At 47.8% G+C, this 19,727-nt stretch overlaps 4 protein-coding genes across 4 annotated transcripts; 1 reads left to right on the forward strand and 3 right to left on the reverse strand.

The window, feature by feature from the left end:
• Nucleotides 1-577: 577 nt before the first annotated feature.
• Nucleotides 578-2,386, reverse strand: EV420DRAFT_1574706 (uncharacterized protein; the record flags this gene model as incomplete). The annotated part of the gene is made up of 5 exons (XM_060474428.1): nt 2,260-2,386; nt 1,910-2,191; nt 1,841-1,884; nt 1,152-1,781; nt 578-1,101 (listed from the first exon to the last, which is right to left on the reverse strand). The coding sequence occupies exons 1-5, from the start codon at nt 2,264-2,266 to the stop codon at nt 580-582; spliced, it is 1,485 nt and encodes a 494-aa protein (XP_060324979.1). The 5' UTR covers nt 2,267-2,386.
• Nucleotides 2,387-2,561: 175 nt separating this feature from the next.
• On the reverse strand, nt 2,562-4,207 carry EV420DRAFT_1574707 (uncharacterized protein; the record flags this gene model as incomplete). The annotated part of the gene is made up of 5 exons (XM_060474429.1): nt 2,562-3,021; nt 3,053-3,223; nt 3,304-3,916; nt 3,967-4,112; nt 4,149-4,207. Coding segments are annotated over 5 exons (1,083 nt in total), but the record flags the coding sequence as incomplete, so codon positions are not given.
• Nucleotides 4,208-7,627: 3,420 nt separating this feature from the next.
• EV420DRAFT_1277534 (uncharacterized protein) lies at nt 7,628-10,883 on the reverse strand (the record flags this gene model as incomplete). The annotated part of the gene is made up of 9 exons (XM_060468037.1): nt 7,628-8,286; nt 8,345-8,870; nt 8,928-9,024; nt 9,076-9,251; nt 9,303-9,438; nt 9,488-9,716; nt 9,768-9,972; nt 10,024-10,529; nt 10,586-10,883. 9 exons carry the CDS (start codon nt 10,881-10,883, stop codon nt 7,628-7,630), a joined length of 2,832 nt encoding a protein of 943 aa, XP_060324981.1.
• A 124-nt stretch (nt 10,884-11,007) lies between these two features.
• EV420DRAFT_1722663 (uncharacterized protein) lies at nt 11,008-13,379 on the forward strand (the record flags this gene model as incomplete). Its single annotated transcript, XM_060479781.1, has 7 exons — nt 11,008-11,782; nt 11,932-12,001; nt 12,061-12,250; nt 12,301-12,624; nt 12,682-12,858; nt 12,915-13,040; nt 13,092-13,379. 7 exons carry the CDS (start codon nt 11,008-11,010, stop codon nt 13,377-13,379), a joined length of 1,950 nt encoding a protein of 649 aa, XP_060324982.1.
• Between the last annotated feature and the right edge of the window lie 6,348 nt (nt 13,380-19,727).

Below are 19,727 nucleotides of genomic sequence, written 5' to 3' on the forward strand. Positions count from 1 at the left end.
ATCAAGACTCCGTACTCAGCATCTAAAACCGTTTTTGCAAAATCATATCTCGGTATATCAACAGGACTCTCAACGGATATGATATTACTTCCACCATCAGAAACTCAGAACAATCATCACGTCGGACGGGTCATCTGAGTGCAGTAAATCGACGTTCAACCATCGCAAGGGCCGACGACACGACGTTTGGAGAGAGCGGGAGGTGGGAGAGGCTTGGGTACGTCCTCTGACTCATTCTTCAACGCTTATGCTAACCACTTAAAAGACACTTAGAATCAACAGAGACGTCTACGCCCCATCTCCTTGCACAGGCAATTGAGATGTACTCCAAGGCGCACTAGTGGGTTTCTATTCTCATCAGAATCCCCTTAACCTTCACAGACTTGATATACTTGATGGTATCGCATAGACCAAGCACATCCTCGGAAATTTCTCTGCATCCTCTGCGTCGAGCAGAGGATCAAACGTCTGATGAGTCGGATAGAGTAGAGGAAGAGGTAAAGGGACAAGGATGAGAGTCAAGGTCATCGCAGATACAACGTTGAAGAACCTTCGTATACACACGGTCTCATAATAGTATTAAATTTCATTCCCCTCCAGCCTTCTGAGAACATCAAGCACCGGCCTCATAGGATACACAGCAGCCGGCAGATCATCTTGATCAAACTCAAACGCACGATACTTGAAGCATCCAATGTACTCCTCTTTCTCTTCACGCATAAACGTCTCAGCCGTAATACCCTCCTTTCTAAACGCCTCAATCACCCTGCCCTTCTCAATCCCCAACGCCTCGCTCATCGTCAACACCTGCGCAGCCGTAAACCCAAACGTCTCCTGCATCGCAGCAGCAGTCGTATAATCCTTCCCAAGATTTCCAAGTCCATAGTTGCACTTGTACTCCCGAGGTACAGACTCGCCGACAATGAACACCCTATCGAGTCGCCCATGATCGATCAAAGAACCCACATTGCAGAAGAATTCGTCGTGTAGGCAAACATCTATTTCCGATTTGGTGTCCTCGTCAAGGTGCTCGTGAAGGAAAGGAGCTGTGTAATTATCCACAAGCATGTAGAGGGGATGCGGAGAGAGAAAGATTTCCTCCTGTAACGGTGGCGATCAGATGACGATATAAGTAAAAAGGAGGTGCATACCAAAGCTCCACTAAAGCAGGATCGCGCAGACCTATATGAAAGACAGATTCTCTTCTTGCGATCAGAGATGTGGATCTCTTCCCGGTACTTGTCAAAGAACCTCCGTAACTCTTCGCAGACAAACTCCTTCAATGCTCTTGCAGCATACATGTACGTCCGACTGTACCCACACGAACTCGAATCTTCAGGCTTATAGTCATCTTCAGTGCGAGCAAAGGGCACGAGTTCCGCGAGGTCAAGTCGAAGAATATGATGATTATTGGCATTCGGAAGAGGGATGTTGTCTGCAAAAGGGGCAAGCCGACGACTCCTTGCGTGATGAATATCGTGGAGATGGGCTAGGGCAGATAGCCATGTCGTTTTGCCGCAGCCTGGGGGGCGACGGACGACGCCAAAAAAATTGATACCGTGTTCTTCCATAGAGAGAGTCGTTGAAGTCTTGTCGACGTAGAGACGGCCTGGCGTCAAGACTAGTTCGCGAAAATCCGTGCATTGGTCGGGAGGTAGATGCAAGTTAACGGAACTAAGCTCAGGGTTCGTATAAACGCCATTTCCAAGGTCTTTGCGAGTATGTTCGTGTATAATCTTAGGAGGCTTCTTGTTGCGGGCTCTACCGGCAGCAACGGATAACTGCTAGATATACCGTTGCGGGGTCTGGATCACATCAGCCGTCGCCAGAAGGGTATCACGAAGAACATACCAAGCTTTTCGATATCAAACATCAACTCAATAGCTCGAGGTATGTCGTCGTCCTGCACGGACAGGAAAATGCAGCGCCAAGGGATCCTCATCGTTGAGCTTGACAGCCTCGGCTGGGCGAGCATCAAGGAGCGTTGCGCCTACAGGAAAGCCGAGCGTGCATTTCCATGCAGTTCTGAGGCGAGTCGCGTGGCAATAGTGGCAAGAAATGTCGTGGATTCGCTGTACACGGTCACGCAGCTGTTCGATGGTCGCGTTTGGGGTGAGGCCAAGGTTTTTTGACGACGACAAGTAGACTTGGTGACCGTTGTGGCCTGCTAACGCAAGAAAGAAACTGGGAGCTGACATTGTGGATAAGAGCAAGGTAGGGTAATAGGCTTGAGTTTGGCAAGGGCGGGTGCCTGGATACGCGACATGTCCGACACTCACTATGACCACCTGTCGAACGACGAGCTAGCTGAAGAGTCGACCTGCAGAAGGAGCCTCAATTGTCCATTCCCTCGAGCTGACGTTCATGCAGCATCGGAGTTTACAGTATCAATTTGGACGCCGATAATGAACTCGATTCAGAGCCGTAGCCGAATCGGACCTTTTAGAAGATTCGGCTTGGGTCCGGAAAGACTGTTTGGTATTTTACGAACGACGAGAATCATATACTTGACCTTCAAGGTTTGGTTTGAAATCCTTGTGCTGCTGAATTACCGAACAGCCGTCTTATCCATGCCAATATACCAGAGAAGGAATTGTATTGTAAAAGGAAAAAAAATAGAGCTCAAAGATAAAGACGCGATACAGACATTGACATTATAGTTCGCTCGATATAACGTATACATAGGTATTAATGACTACATCAAATCTCGTTCCCCGACAGCCTCCTCAGAACGTCAAGCACCGGCCTCATAGGATACACAGGCGCCGGTGGATCATCTTCATCAAATTCAAACAAACGACACGTTACCCACCCATAGTAGTATCCCTCTTCCAATTTGCGCACAAACGTCTCAGCCCTAACACCCTCCCTCCTCAACACCTCAACCACCCTACCATTCTCAACCCCCAGCGCCTCACTCATCGTTATCACCTGCGCAGCCGTAAACCCAAACGTCCCCTGCATCGCAGCCGCATTCGTACAATCTTCCCCAAGCCGCCCAAGTCCATAGGTAAACTCGTACTCGCGAGGTACAGACTCGCCGATGATGAACACCCTATCGAGTCGCCCAAGATTGATCAAAGGTCCTACGATACAGAAGAACTCTTTATATAGGCAAGCATCTATCTGCGATTTAGTGTCCTCGTCAAGGTGCTCGTGAAGGAAAGGAGCTGTGTAATTGTCGATGAGCATGTAGAGGGGATGTGGAGAGAAATATTTCCTCCTGTAACAGTGATCATTAGAAGATGAAATGAGTAGGGAGAAATGCATACCAGAGCTCTTTGGAAGCAGAATTTCGCAGACGGGGGTGAAAAGCAAAACTCCTTTTTGCTATCGGATATGTGGATCTCTTCCTGGTACTTGTCAAAGAACTTCCGAAACTTTTCGCAGATAAAGTTCTTCAATGCTCTTGCAGCATACATGTACGTCCGACTATACGCAGGCGAGCTCGAATCCTCGCGAGTATAATCAGCTTTAGTGCGAACAAAAAGCACGAGTTCTGCAAAATCGAGTCGAAAAATATGATGCCTGTTGGCTCCCGGAAAAGGGACGTCATCGGCAAAGGGTGCAACTTGCTGATGGTCTTTTGCGTGATGAATGTCGTGGAGGTAGGCCAAGGTAGATAGCCATGTCGTTTTGCCGCAACCTGGGGGGCGACCAACGACACCAACGAAACCAGGATCTTCGATAGTGATAGTCACCAAAGTCTTATCGACGTAGAGACAATCTTGAGTCGAGACTAGCTCGCGAAAGTCTGCACATTGGTTCGACGGTAGATGCAACTTGGAAGACTCAAAGGGTGTATAAACGCCGTTTCCAAGGTCTCTACGGTTATGTTCGTGTTTGATCTTGGGAGGCTGACTGGCTTGGATAGCAAGGGCCTCTGCTCTGGCCTCTGGAAACAGCGTCTCATAGTCTAAATCGCATTAAGTAGCTATCACCAGAAGGGTATCACACATCACATACCAGGCTGTTCGACGTCAAACACCAACTCAATAAGTCGAGGCTTCTCGTCATCCGCACGAACTGGAAAATGCAGCGCTAAGGGGTCCTCATCATTGAGCTTCACAGCCCCAGGCGGCACAGGGTCGAGGGTTGGGCCAAAAGGAAAACTGAGTGAGAGGGTGGCGAAAGTCACGTACTCTCACGAAGGAGTTTCACGCAGTGTGTGACAGGTGTAAAGGCTGGTCGTTGCGAAAAACCCGAGCTACTACAGCAGTACGTAGCTCTTATATACTACTAGCTAATATCAAATAGATCCTATCGAATGCGTCGAGAACGGTGGAGCGTGTGGAGCGACAACGAGGGGGAGAAATGAAGGGTAAGGACCGGGCCAAAGGCCGGCTCGTTACATACGCCCTCCTGTCCAACGAAGTTGGGCACTATAGGTAGAGTAAGAAATAAACGAGTGTAATATCTTTGAATGAAGCAAGGAAAGTTAATGAAAGGATGTATAAAGTAAAAGGACATCACGAAATCAATTGCGGGCGGTCCTCATGGTGGAATCTCCATTCGCGTCCGTTTTGTCGCCCTCCTTATCAACGTAGTAGAGCAAACCATCCTTGTCGGTATCAATGCTCTTTCCGTGATCAGGATCCGGGTCTCCATCTGCATCGATTGATCCTGCACTGCCCTCAATGAACTCGGGGAGATCATCTGAGAGGAATCCCTCCAGCGAGTCTCCTGCAGCAGCATAGCGATCCTCGAAATCTTCATCCCACATTAATCCAGCCTTCTTATCAAGACGACGCTGGATAGCTTTTTCCTTGGCAGTCTCGCGCTGGAAGAGCATCTGATGGCCGAGGAACCGAGTCTTGTTGTACTCACATTCAGGAACAATAACATATCCAGGGATATTGAGCTGGCGAGGGTCGAAAAGGAACTTCATGTCGACGTGAAGCCCTTTGCTGGTAGGAGATGGGGAATTGAGATGTGCGAGGGTGTAGCCCTTAGGTCCATTAGGATTGGTGGGACTGGGCTTGACCCATTCGACGAATTTTTCAGTCTGAGAACCCGCATTGAACGAGGCAGTGATTGCATCATAAGCAATGGGTTCAGAGCGGATCTGTCTGCACTCCGAAATGCCATCCTTGGCGTGAGTACGTCGGAGAAGGTTGTTGTGCTCAATGCATTTGAGCATGTGCACAGCATGAACCTGAGAAACAAGGCCTCCAAAAGAACCGGAGCCTGGGGCTTCGTGAACGTCAAACCATTCGCGATTTTTGTGGACAGTGAATGCCCTTGGTGAGAGCGGAATTGCTGGAGTGGGAGTGGTAGTGAGCAAGGGACGGAGGTAAGCAGGGGGCTTGCGGCCCTTCTTGCCATGGGGTCTACGTTCGCTGGGCATGGACAGTGGGAATGCAGTGGTGATGGTCCTAGAGGGAGAATAATGTAGCGGGAAATGATGGGGAAGCGGGAGCACAGGTGTGGGGGAATTCACACAACTTTGCATACCCTTTTCTATCCTCCTAGGAGACTCAAAATCAAATGTAATGGAGCTCACAGAAATCCCGTACTGTTCTGGATCTGATGGGAGCAGTGAACGCCCCGTCGGTAGGTTACCAATGGACACACAACCTAGCAAGTCAAGATAGTCAGCAAGACTGCCAAGCCCGACGAGCTGGTCATAGGGCATCCACGTAATATCACCAGTAGTCCATTTAACTTCAAATACGGCATGATCTTTAGCGCCGTGATGCGATAGAATCCGTTCAATTTTCCACTGAGGTTCTGCTTCCGGAGTCTCTTGTATTTGAGTATCAAGACATCCTGGAAATCTGCGATCATCATTAGGAACATGAATCCGAAGCAAGGAGGAGTGGAATACTGGATGTACTCCTCTCTGGATGAAGCTTGAAGGCAGCTCTACATGGAATGAGTGATTTCCGAAGTCCCTTGAAATTTTGTAGGGCCCGATATACTTCGGAATTAATTTGCGAGCTAGACCTTTAGCAAACTTCAAATTCTGGGTGGATACATATACCAGATCACCTTCGTGGAAAGATTCGAAATGTCGTTTCCAATTTGCGATATGAGTTTGCTTCACCCGAGTTTCAAGAATCGCATCGTGAGCTGACATGATAGCTAAACGCCGCAATCGAGCAAATGTTCGGACAGAGGGATACTCATTCTTCGTATTCGAGTTCCATATCATGGATCAGGGTATGTGTCCAGTATTGAGCATGAACGGGGCATATCCTGTTGTCTCAGACCTGGCGCAGTTCATCGTGAACTCAATAGCTGGCAGTTTTGACACCCAATCCTTCTGAGTGGAGTCGACACATTGTCGTAACATCTGGGTAATGGTACGATTAGCCCGTTCCGTAGAGCCATCACTCTGAGGGTGATACACACTGGACATATTCAGCTGAGTACCCATAAGCTCATGTAGCCTCTTCCAAAAGACGCTAGTGCATCAGCAATCTGCAATATTTCTGGTGACGTATGGAGAGTATGGGTTGTGTCTGAATGGTATGGCACATATGAGCATTGACGTGCCATAGCCATTATAAAGACCTTGCTTTCACCATATCACCATACTTGTTACTGCAACACTGCACGGCCTGGCTTAGAAGTAGTCACAAACAAGATCAAGAAAAGAATAACATTGCCATCGAAGAAAAATAATGATGCGAGTGGTGTGATAGTGGTAGATATGCACATGTCCTGCAGTAACTTCATCTCCGCGCTGTCGAACATTCACCAGCCTCATAAATGCACCAACATTGCTATGCCGACTCCACTGTGAGCATGCTGCTCGAGCGGCGCCAGCTTGGTGAATCCCAATCGTCTGCTCTATACCCTTGAAGTGGCTCTGCAACGTTTTCCTCCACGAAGCTGATGCTCTCGGACATCTCAAAGAGCTGCTGGGAGAGTTGATCCACATCGATATCCAACGAGATCGATGGCAAAGAGCCCCTCTTGGCTGTCGTCAGCACGGATATGAGAAAGAGGGATGCCTTTGCGATCTGATCAATATGGCGGATCCACTGATCATCGGTGTCGCTGGCTTCCTGATGGGGAAGGGGATTTTGGGACAAGGACGGCAGACCAGGCAGAGAGCTCACTGGAGGCATTGAGATCGGTGATGGCAGGGATGATGGGAGGACAAGGATGGGCTGTCCAAACACGTTGAGCTGCTGGGATGCAGCAATAACAGCCGCACTTGGTATATCACCAGTGCTAGTACCAACAGAAACTGAAGCTGTTGCCTCTGAGAGGGCTGACGACAACGAGATCAATGGTGAGGGGAGTTCTGGCAGTGTGAATTCGGTCTCTACACTGATGGTGTTGACGCGAGGACTCTGCAGTGAGCTGCCGTTACTAGTAAACAGCGTAAAAATGAGTTTGCCTGTCAAACGAAGAGAGCATACTAGTACACACCTAGCACCAAGTCCAAGCCTCCTCATACTACTGGCCCACAGTCTTGTAACATAACTGGACCTTCCCATAGCTGCTAGCTCTTCAAGGGCGTAACGTCGTTGTTAGCAGATAAGAGGCAATAAGACCCGAGTTTCTACGATGCGTAGTGACATGATGGTTGCATGGTGTCACAAACATCCTTCTTTTTTGGGAATTTCTACCCTTGAGTTCGAAGAACTCACTCGGAATCAGGCCGCACTATTGCTCAGGAGAAAATAATTTCATTTGTGTGGTGGTCTGCATACTTATTTACATAGAAAGCTTTGAAACAGTCCAAAGAATAGGCATAGTCAAACCTATGGGGTACAGAATGTGTTCCATACACGGGAATTATATGCGCGCCACGAAAAAGTGAATCTAGATGAATAACACTTATAACCGGACGACCCTGTGCTACCTCAGGTTTAACAATCCAGAGGCCTGTCTTCTTATCTGCATGTTGCCCGTGCTTCTTGAACCACCGCACCAGTGCGCATGGATAGATCACCCCCTCATGAACAAATGAGAAGAAAAGTAAAATTCTTACAACACTCATCCCAGAGAAGCCAGGCTTTTCCTCGTCCTCGACAACAAATGCACAGTCACGGCGCGGACGTTTATGCCAAGATGGGGTCGACCGAATACGTTCCCGGCGCATACCTCTGACTCCGGAAATGTCACTAGGTGCATAGAAGGATGCCACAGCGGAGTGGTAGACATATATGTTGGACATGATCTCGGGACAGTCATCAAGGTGGATATCTTCTGAGGGAGGGTCGTTCTCATGACGAAGATGATCATATAGAAAACGTCGAACCAGCTCTGGAAGATCTGGACAGTGGATGTGCTGTGCCAAGCGCTCGAGACGGTGAGGATATGCACGTTCTGCAGGATGGGAATCAATCAGATAAGAAGTTTATGTGTTAATGAACAAGTCAATTACCTTTAGTGACAGCGAGTTTGACTTCTGCAAGAATCGGCTCATCAACAGCTCCAACATCTTCGCTCTCAAGATCAAAAGGATCCGGTGGAGGAGGGTGATTTGGGGTGACAAGACCGTAGTTCGCAAGTTCAGAACGCAGTGCAGCAAGCTTATCAAGTCGTTGGTTTGTTAAGAGCATTTGGCTTAGGGCGTTATAATGGTTAGATCGACGCCAAGGCTTTTTAACAGCTGTGATATGGCACGACTCCGTAATTGAGGAACAGAGACCGTTCGGAGCCCCAAAATCAATGATGTGTTGCCGGTAATGGACAAGGGAATGCTGACGAGGAAGAGAGATGGTATCACGGACCCCAGTGGTAATGAAAACTTGTCTGTAGTAATGGAAGCGTGCCACGGCAGACTCGACTTCAAGAATGGTATCTTCGTTGAAGTCGGTGCGACGGACGAGATAGCAAAAGTCAAGAAACGATGCCAAACATTGCATCATTTCCTCTGGGAGATAGTCGGCAACAGCAGGAAGATAGACCTTAAGACCAGGCAAACTGTAAGAGGATGCACGAACAGACAATCTCACACAACATACCTTCATAAGAGCCTTAGAATCATCTCCGGTCCATTGTTTAAAGCGTCGGCCTTGAGGAAAACGTCGCAAGCCTGGAAAAGCCGGAGTTGCAGCAATACTGCAGCCTGGTGAGACAAGCTAAGTAACAAATAACTTGAAGTCCACATACCGGCGATCAATGTCATCCATGATCTCCCGTGCTCGGTCTTTTCCCTCCGACTGAAGAAGGTACTCCCCAACCCACTCCACGAGGTGGTCTTTAAAAGAGCCTTTAATCACTTGATGTAAGAGATCAGAAGTCAAAATCTCATGAATGTCGGCACGCGGAAAATGGAATGTGAACGGCTATTTATTTGAGATCAGTGTACAAAACATTGACACGCATAGTACACATACCTTTGTAGTTTTGTCGATGCCGTAGGTATACCATAACGTATCGCTCTCATCACAAAACTCATCCAAGAGCAATTGAGTAAGCTCTTGGGTACGTCGCCCACCTTCTCCATCTAAATCACTTGACAGTGCCGTGCACCTGTACTGGTCTGAGTTTATACCAAAATATAAAAGAATTAATGACTCACTTTGCGCACCATCCAGATACAATTCCCGAGAGGAGAACTTGTTCAGGATAGTCGGCAATAAAGGATGCCAGATCATAAATCACCCGTCGAAAATGCCCATCAGGACAACGTCGAATGACTGGTTCCATCATAGCAGGCTTTAGAGATTGCAAAATCGCTGCAACGGATTGATGGTAGAGCTGCTTCTTGAAGGTTCGAAACATGGGGTCATCATCGTACTTGCGATCCGCTATAAAAAGCCAATCAGATGAGCCAAACTGTTAATGTTCAAGACACGTACATTTGGGAATAGCGAGGAAGCCAATTGGTACTACCGCATTACGATGGCCGCGCCGTGCAGAATTGTGGATGTTTCCAATCGAAATATACAAAGGATAATACTCGACATTACCCGTAGCGACAGATACCGTTGTTTTATCACTACCCAAGATGATGCCGACATACATTGCTCCTGCCGTGGTTGGATCCTCCTGGTGTATTCGACTCTAAACAATGCTATATTAACATCATTCCGGTGAGTCTGAGAAAGCACGTACTGCATGTCTCCATGTGAAATTCCCAGACATAAAGTCACACCACCGCCGCTTCCCATCTGAACTGACTTCAACATATGGGGCAGTGTCGAACTCATTGGAGAAATCGGGGTTGGCTAGGATATTGCTGATGACCGTGTCGGGGTCACGATACCAAATCTGATATTGATCACGTTGCCAGCTTGGCGCAGTGGGAGGAAGGTTCGCATCCACCTGGGTGACGAAACACTTCCAAGGTGCATTACCTTGCTGGATAGCATCGATTAACTTGTACATCTCATCGTGGTTCTCAAAGGGTCCGAAGTCGCCATGTTTGAGCATCGTAAGAGTCCAGAGCTCCATAAGCTCGTTGATATTTCCCTGCGACATCTCTACCTTTCGAAACAGAAAATCGGCGATTCGAAATTGAAGCGGATCCATAAAGGGCTCTGCAACATTCTCAGGTTGGACAGGCGATGATGGTGGTGTGCCAGTAGGCAAGAAATTCCCTTGAGAATCACATGGTAGACCTACAAGCAAACATAAATTGTAGATACACATTGAAGAGGATACAAGCAATACGAACCGGTTAAATGCGGATGAAAATGCTTAGTAGAACGTGGGGTGGGTGGATCGTGTACTTCATTGTCTCCGGCGTGACTAGGCTCATCATCAATATCCATGAACGAAGGGCTGGATGTTTGCTCTGCATCTCTCTCGCTATTGCAGGATACCAACTCAGGTCGGCAAGAAGATGGTTGCATGTCAATGCCAGTATGCTTTGCATTGATATGCTGCGTACGACCGTATTGAGTTCTGAAGGTTTGATTACATCCTTGAACAACACAGACAAGGCGCTGGGTGAGACGTCGAGAAGTGGACATGATGGATGTTTGAGTTGTCGGAACAGGCTGTGTAGGCGGAAGCAAATTTTTGGTTCATGGCGTGATTCCGAATGTTTCCGTGGCAACAAATATTTCTTTCTCTCTCACGTCAACATCCAGTCAAATGAACACTCGCGGTGCCAAAGCCAATGTTCCTGATGAGCTCAAGAAGCATACTCGACAGGAACAGCGAGAGGCTCGGGAAGCCAAGCAGCGGAAGCAGGAGGAAGCCAAGGCGCAGAAAAAGGAAGTGCAGGATGGCAAGAAAAAGAGGATGGCGATGCGAGTCGCTGCTCAAGAAGACAAGCAGCTCCTAGAGGATAAGGCCATTCAATCTCTTCAACCTGACCTCGATACATCAAAAAGCTTACCGAAAGTTTCCCAACAGTCCGTCGCCTCTGTTTTGCGCCAGTCGCCTGCCATCATGGCTTGGGGACCCTCAGTTCAAGCAACGTCCAAACCCACAGCATCTGTGGCGACGGCCTCCAGCAAGGCATCCTCAGTGTCCTCGCCAATTCCCAGTCCAGCATTCGATCTTGCCATCCCAGCATTGGATGATAACGATGATGCAGAAGGTGACATTCTCCCGTCTGTGACTACCACGCATACCAGCGAGTCCGAAGGGAGTCACCCTGATGATCTCCACCGTGACGGTGGTAGTGACATTGAGGACACGTCTACTCCCGACGTGTTATCCATCCAGGTCGATCTCGAGGATGACACTAACAATGATACGACATCATCAGACGAATATCAGCAGCCCGAGAGTTCTGTGTCAGGCTCTGAGGATGCGGGACAGATGGACATTGATGAGGAGTTCGCCAAGTTTCTGGAAATGAAGCGGGCCAAGATGGCGGCATCCAAAAAAAAGCCACAGGAAGAGAAGAAGACAGGGAAAGGTAAAAAAAACGGCTACCCAGCGCCGTAAGGTTGGTTTTCTCCTACCCGAGAACCCACCGCCAGTATCTGATCCCTATTATACAGGATGAGCGACTCGAACTTCGACGTGCAATCACTGCTGAACGCAAAGAGATCCCCGTGGCTCCAGTTCTTCCAAAGCCAGCTACTATCATGGCTCCAAAGAAACGCAAGGAAGTTGAAGCCAATTCTGATGAACAGTGAGTGGTTGTTATCTAAGCGATCTTAGCCTCATGCTCACTGAAATCGTAACCAATAGAACGAATCAGAGCTCTCAGAAGCGAGTCAAAACTACCGAGGTGGGAGGTTTGGCTAAGGATTGGCGGGGAGTATATGTGCAATCGATGGCTATGTCGTCTGCTTCATCATTGGGTGATCCGATTGAGTTGCCAGCACAAGTTGGTATCAAGGTGGAAAAGGGTTCCAAGAGGGGAAAGGATGCCGACAAGGTGCCATTCTCAATTTAATGATGAACGAGATATTAACGTGGGTTCTACAGAAGGCAAATCCACCCGAGATTGTGTTACAGGAGGCTGACGTGCAAGCGATAGACAAGCAAGAGCATGGGAAGAAAGTCAAATGGAAGAATCAACACCTTCCTTTTGACAACGTCATGCGTGATCTTCCCATATGGCAACAGAAATTTATTCCGTCACTGCTGGACTGGGCTATGTCTGATATTCCCGAGCCGTTTGGAATGACCAGTCATCCCAACTTCAAAGCAACTATCCAAGGCCTCTGGAAGAAGATCTTCTCTCATCTTTCTGAGAAGCCCACTGACGACGGCGAGCCACGTGCTGACCATCCAGCAATCTACAGTGTTGTATGTACCTTTTCCATTTTTTATGCCAATGAGACTTTGATTGCCATTGAATGATAGGGCGCTGCAGCAATACGTACACACCGTAGCGACATTGGCAAAGAAGCTCTCCGAACAGTTGAACGCAACTGGGAACGCCAAGACATGAAGAAGTATGCGACTGTGGAGGAGCGGAGTGCATGGGTAACAGATCAGCTCAAAGGCTCGAAGTTCCTCTATCAGTATCCCGAAAAGGAGGTGCGTACACTGAATACTAGCTGTTGTAGTAGTCAGGCTTCATGTCAAGTTTCTAGGACAATCGGGGGGCGTTTCGTGGACCACTCATCTTAGAAACATTTGCATATCATCTTCAAGCAACTATGAACGCCCCTCATGGACACGGAAATCCTGTGGCCGGTCTCGCTGTGGCTGCTTCAGCGGTATGTACCTCCGTTCCAGTCATTGGTTTATTCTACACTCATCATCTTCAGGTCAAGCGCGCGCTTACACTATGGAAGAGTGGAACTAACTCCGTCAAGAGCAGTGTCGAATCGAACTCAAAAAACAACACAAACAGCTTCAAAGATGATCCTTGGGGAACGACTGCCAACAAGTATTACAAGCACGTTTGCGATTACGATGACGAAAAATGGCGGGAGATCATTTTCGGCAGCGCAAAACATTTCAATGCGAAGAAGGTCAAGCTCTTAGGGGCCATGGAATCAAGTGGTAGTGCCGGAAGGGATGACAGCGACGACAATATCAGCAAGTCTCCTTAGGTTCTTCTCATTCCTTCGTTGTATCTTATCTGTACTGACGTTCAATCTTTCCTTACTATCAGGTGCTACCCTTGAAGGAAGTCGTTAGTACGCATTCGGTTTCTGTATTGATGATGTCGCTGTAGTTTTCGCTTGTCGCTGTAGTGCTTGAAATACAGTTTTTTCCCGATGCGCAAAAGTGGCTATATTGAATATGAACATGTGCCAGTGGAATGGGTATGGACTAGGTATGGTGGTTAATGGGAAGTTGCGAGAATGCAGGTATGGTGGCTGACATAGCAATATAACGACGGTATGGGGGTAGCCAGGTACGTTATACGCCCATAACAGTGTCTGGTTCTCTGGTGGGTGATGGTGGCTATGGTCCCATTCCTACCAGACTTGTACGAGTTTGCTGATGTGAACAGTGAGTCACGATCACTTATAATCCATTGTGGCATTCCGTGGTGCTTGTAGACATGCTCAAACATCAGTTCAGCCACTTGGCGGGCAGTGTAGGTTGTACGGCAGGGAACAAGATGTACTATTGAGGTAAATAGGTCAATAATAACAGTTATCGAGTCAAATGTACCATTGCGATTTTTAGAATCCGGTAACGGCCCAACAAAGTCAATTCCGATAGCCTCCCAGGGATACGTCGGAACCTTGAGAGGGTGCAGCAAGCCGTAAGGCTTCTGGTTGTTAGGCTTGCTCATCTTACAAGTACGACAAGACTCACAATATGATTTCACATCCGAAACCATATCCTTCCACCACACACTCTGGCGAAGGTAATCCAATGTTTTGCTTGCCCCAAGGTGAGCTAGAATTGAATGAGCTTCTGAAATAATGATTTCTTGAGCTGTACGACCGTTTACGAGGATGCGAGGTATGCAGAGAAGTCTATCGTCATCCTTCTTGAGGTACAAAAGGCCTGTATCCTGGTTCCACTCGAAGTTTGCAAAGTGTTCCGGGTTTTCTACTACTCTTTTGAAGAGAGGATCATCAGAATAGCGATGTTGAATAGCTTTTTTGAAGTCAAGGCCATTGAGTGAGGTAATGGAATTGAGCAACGTTGCCCCAGTCAAGTCTGGGTCAGCGTGGGAAATTTCCGGATCGCGGGAATTTGCTTTGCTGGCACTTTCTGCATTGATTCCCTCTTGCTCTCGAGATCCACTGCCATCCTGATTTCGTTCAGGCTCCTCTTCTGTCCTAGGGCCTCTGTAGACCTTTGCTGAAGGTCCTACAAGTGGTGGATTGGAGCTCTGGGCTGTCCCCATGCTGCTAGGGCTTGGCCTTGCAGGGATCTTGATGGTGAGCTTTTCCTGCTCTTTTCCATTGCTTCCTGACCGCGTTTTTGGTTCGTTAGCTCGTTTAGGACTACTGTGGATCGTAGTGGACGACGATGAGGTCAAATCTTCGGTACTCCCGCCCTCCTGTGCGCGTCTAGGGCCGACAACGCGTACATGGCCTTTCATCCTCTTTGCGAACTCAGAAGATGTTTCTGGACGCCCAGTGTCAGCGTTGGATCGTTTAGGGAGTGCCCTGGAACGGGTTGTACGTGCTGCAAAGGCTTCCAGGCCTGCCAGCAGTGGTATGGTAATTCCGTGACTGTTCAGATGGTCCATACTGACATTATCATCATGATCAGTGTATTCCGAGCGTGCGCAGACAGTACCAGGGGCGTCGTTGGTGTATATGCATGAGAGAGCATCCGAGAGGACGTTGGATTCACCAGGTACGTATACTATCTCGAAATCGAACGCACTCATCTTTTCTAACCAACGCGCTTGCCTTCCTGTTAGGTCTTTCTGCTTCATAAGGTGAATCAACCCCTTATGATCCGTTATCCAAGTGAAATGAATTCCCTGTAGGATATCCCGATGGTGCAACATCGTCTCAAGACCTGCTAACATCTCCAGTTCATGAACTGCATAGTTCTGTTGTGCCGAACTAAGCTTCGCTGAGTAGAAGGCTGCAACTTTGGCCTTCTGCCACTCGTCTCCTTGTGCGACGTAGCCTGCGATGCTGGCGGAGCTCGCGTCGGTGACCATCCAGACGGGTTTGTGCTCAGGTGAGTAGTCTAATGGCACTCGGCTGTGGTTACGATGATATTCAACAATTTCCTTGATCTCGTCAAAGGCTCGCTGTTCAGTGTAGGACCAACGGAATGGGACCGTCGAGCCTGTGAGGCCATGGAGGATTCCCATAGGGCCACGGCTGCGAGGTAAGTCATCTGCGAGATATCCTACGCTTCCGAGGAATCCTGACAATAATCCTTTTGATGTAGGAGTCTTCCAGTTGATTACAGAGTCCACCTTGTCGGGATCCATATGTATACCATTATCATCAATAATACGACCGAGTACTTTCATTTCCTTTGGCAAGAAATTCAGTTTTGAAGCACTCAAGTATAGTTGCTCTTGCTTCAAGACATCAATAATGCATTTAACATGCTTAACATGGTCCTCGATTGTGTTGGAATAGATAATAACATCATCTAGGTATACCTCCATGAAGACACCTATGTAGGGTGAGAAGATATGGTTCATCAGCGCTTGGTACGTTGCGGGTGCGTTACAATCACCCTGCTGTAGAACGAGACTGACCATATTTCCGTCAGGCGTTGTAACTGTAGTTCTATCAACATGCTCGGGAACAACTCGGATTTGCTCGTAGGCATCCTTGCCGTCAATGATGCTTCGATATTTGCACTTTGCCACACGACACAAAATCCCTTCAATGCTTGGGAGAGGTGCTGACACCTTGCGAGTGTTGGCGTTGCGTGCGCGCAAGTCGACGACAGTCCGGAGTAGGTGTTTTTGCTTTCCTACTTTCGGAATCAGCAACATTGGTACTGAATTCCCTGAGGTAGTAAGTTTCCACCTACCTGAGGATAAGTAATCCCTTCGTTTTTGATCCCATTGTGAACAGAAGGCCTCGGGACACCGAGACGGCCTCCAGGAATATACCTTGTGCTTGTCAATCAAGGGTATCTCATGGTTAATTGCATGTAAGGGTGGCAATGGCGTTTCCGAAGCTGTTTTGCAGATGGGGGCCGCATACTCTTGAAGCTCTGCGCGAACTTGCTCGAGTGCATCCTCACTAACCATCATAGCTTGGGACCGAACCTGGCTAACATTATCACCCACCATAGGCAAGGCCGTGTCACTTCCAATCTCAATAGACGAAGGATTAAAGCAAACGCGAACATTATACTGATACAGCCAAGGTGTACCAAGGACCAAATCATATCCAGAGAGGTTCGCGATGTCAAAGTAATGCTCTGTTTTGATGCTCTGATACTTGAACTGAACCTTTGTCCCACAGAGAATCTTCGAACGAGATCCCTGGACTGCGAGATGCAAAGGAATAGGTGATGGAAGGTATGTCTTGAATACCTTCAGCTGATCTGCTAACTGAGTAGACATGAAGTCCCCCAATGAGCCAGTATCAACCAAAGCTCGGCAAGGCTTTCCATTGATGTCGACGACAATAACAAGAGGTCGAGGCACCACACGGCTGATGTCTTTCACAACCGAGGCGTGGCGCTGGACAGCAGGGTAAGTCTTGGGCTCGATTTGGACTCCCGCTATGCTCATAACATGAGCGTAGCCATTCCGTTCTTCCCAATGCAGGTTGCCGTTCATCAAATGCAAGTAGTTATCAGCTGCTGCAACCACGGAATCAAGTTCCTTCTCAAATGTTGTCATTTCTGTGGACTGCGAAAACATGCGGGTAAGAAACTCGTATTCAACAGGGCCTTGTAGCCGTTGTAACAGAGTTTCGTAGGCATTATTTAGCTTTTTCCGGTACCAATTTGGCAGGTCAAAGTTTGGATTAGTCAGGTACTTGATAGGTACTGACGTTTTGAACTCGCGACGGATATCCTCAATGATATACTTCCGTGAGGGCTTTCTGGGATGAGGATAAATGATATACTGAATGTCCTCTTCCAGATTTCCGGAGTCCTTGATAAATGGAACATGTCTCATCAAGGATTTTCGAACTGCGGTAGCTAGTGGATGGCCCATCCGAGGGTAATCCATGTTCTGGAAGGCTGGTATGTGGTCAAACATAGCCAGTTGCCTTCCCCAGTACTCTCTGGGACTAAACTGAGGGTCCAATACCCACGAGATAGGTAATTCTCCTCCTAGTCCTCAGTCATGATCAATGAATTTAATCATGTGATCTTCCTTAGACTCCCACACAGTGAACCGAAGGTGACCATGAGGATCAGAGCTATCTCTGGGGTACGGCTGGCTCTCATGAAGCTTCGTCTCGAGAGCGTTGACAAGTATGTTTCCCATTCTTTGAAGTTGCCATTGCTCTGATCTAACCTTGATAGCCTCAGCACGCTTCAGCTTCTCAAAGCGAAGCTCATCCAGGAGGAACGACTCAAATTGCATAGCTACAAATGCCTTTAAGTTTTTTGATAGCCAACCGATTGCATCAAAGTACGGATTTTCGAGTCTCGCAGCATCAATCTGAAGCCCCACAAGATTTGAGTGATCTTCAACAGTAAGCTTGTTTGATTGAGCTTCTCGGCTCACACTGAACCGGTCATAGGGTGAGACTTGGTTCTCGTTGAAGCCCAATTCCTTCAAATCGGGATAAGAGCTAATGCCGTGGCTTAGTACAAAGTGTAAGCCTTGCGTGAGAGCATCTCCAAGTTCCGAGGACTTGCTAAACCACTTTGCAGAGTCAAACGGAAGTGCAAGAAGCCTTGCGCGTTGCTTCGCATACCATGCACCAATCCGGAACTTCGGATTTCGAAGCAAGGCTGCCGAAATCGTGAGTTCACCGTGTTCTGATTCAGTATCTGCAATGGTAAAGGTATCATTGTTCAGACGAAACATGCCAAACCGATGAGAGCTCACTGCTCCCCAACGGAGTTCATCCCCAGGGTACGGTGCATCGTGATTCAGGCTTAACTCGGCTGCGTACTGATAGAAATCACCAATACTGGTCGGACGCCAGCCTGGTTCTGTTTCCTTGCACAACATGAAGTTCGAATACACTGTTTCCGGATACCGGAAGACCTCCTTAGCGTCATCTGCCCAGCAGTACAATGGTTCGCCATTGCAATCCTGTGAACAGGCATCTTCCTTAGTCCACTGGAGTCCGAAATTCTCAATTCTGAGAACTGGTGAGGCCTCATTGCAATCTATGCTTCCGAAATCACTGATGAACACTTCCAGATCATTTAATTCTGACTCATGTGAATTATCAGGGCTAACGGCTGAAGGTTCAGCCTCATTTCCGGGTTGCGATGCCTCTTCGCTGTCAGTTTCGTAGTCTGAACTTTCTGATTCATCTGTTTCCGAGACTGATTCAAGGTCTGGGACATTTTCATTGTCCGAGTTTTCAGATAGTAACTGACTACTCTTTTCATCAGGCATGAACATCATACCAATTGAGATGTAGTCTGCTGTTTCCATAGTCTCAGCAAGCTCATGAAGATCTTCTGCAAGTTCATAGTGCATGCCATGTGCTGAAAATCCTGGTGGTCCCTTTTTATTACTGGACTTGACCGTATTGCCATGAGGGCAGTTCCGAGCCATATGGCTGACTTCCTCGCAGTTGAAACACTTATTAGCAGCTACTAATTCCGCTTTCTTGCCATCTGACATTTTATTTCCAGAACTGGGTGATGTAGAAGGCTTACTACCTCCTCTGTTACGCCCTCCATTGGAAGATTTGTTGCCCGAACCTCCTTTGGATGACGATGAAGCCTGATTATGACCTGTAGAATGTCCCGATGGAGCAGATCCACCATTTCGGGGTCCATTCTTATGGTGAGAATAGCCTTTACCGTGATTATTATTAGGCTTATTCTTCTTTGATGAGGTTCCGTTATTCCTGTTACCATTGCCATTGTTACCACCTTGTGATGGCTTCTTCTCCTTGGTGCGAGGTGCAGCTTCAAGGTCAGCCATCTCAATTAGTTCAGCTTCTTCAACAATGCGACACCAACTGTGAACTTCTTTATTCAGTTTTGCATGATGTAGTTCACGTTGCATCTCTTTGCGGAATCCATCCCAAAGTTTGATGACACGTTCTCGCTTGCTAGTGACACCAACAAGTCCATACAAGGTTTCAAGCTCGTAAACGTATTCTGAAACGGTACGATCATTTTGATAGCACCTCTTTATTTTATCATGTTGCTGACTACGATAATTCAGGGGGAAACAAGCATTGAACATTCCATGTAAGAAGTCCAATAATGTCCATTCCGCGTGATTCTTAGAAACCTTTTGGATGAAAAAGGAGAGGGCTTTACCCTTCAGGTAATGTGACGTCAAGAATACTTGTTCGTCTCTGGGGACCTGACCTTCTTTACAGAACTGAGTCATTTCCATTGTGAAG

The sequence above is a fragment of the Desarmillaria tabescens genome, assembly GCF_030435595.1.
Source record: "Desarmillaria tabescens strain CCBAS 213 chromosome Unknown EV420scaffold_55, whole genome shotgun sequence".
Lineage (NCBI taxonomy): Eukaryota > Fungi > Basidiomycota > Agaricomycetes > Agaricales > Physalacriaceae > Desarmillaria > Desarmillaria tabescens.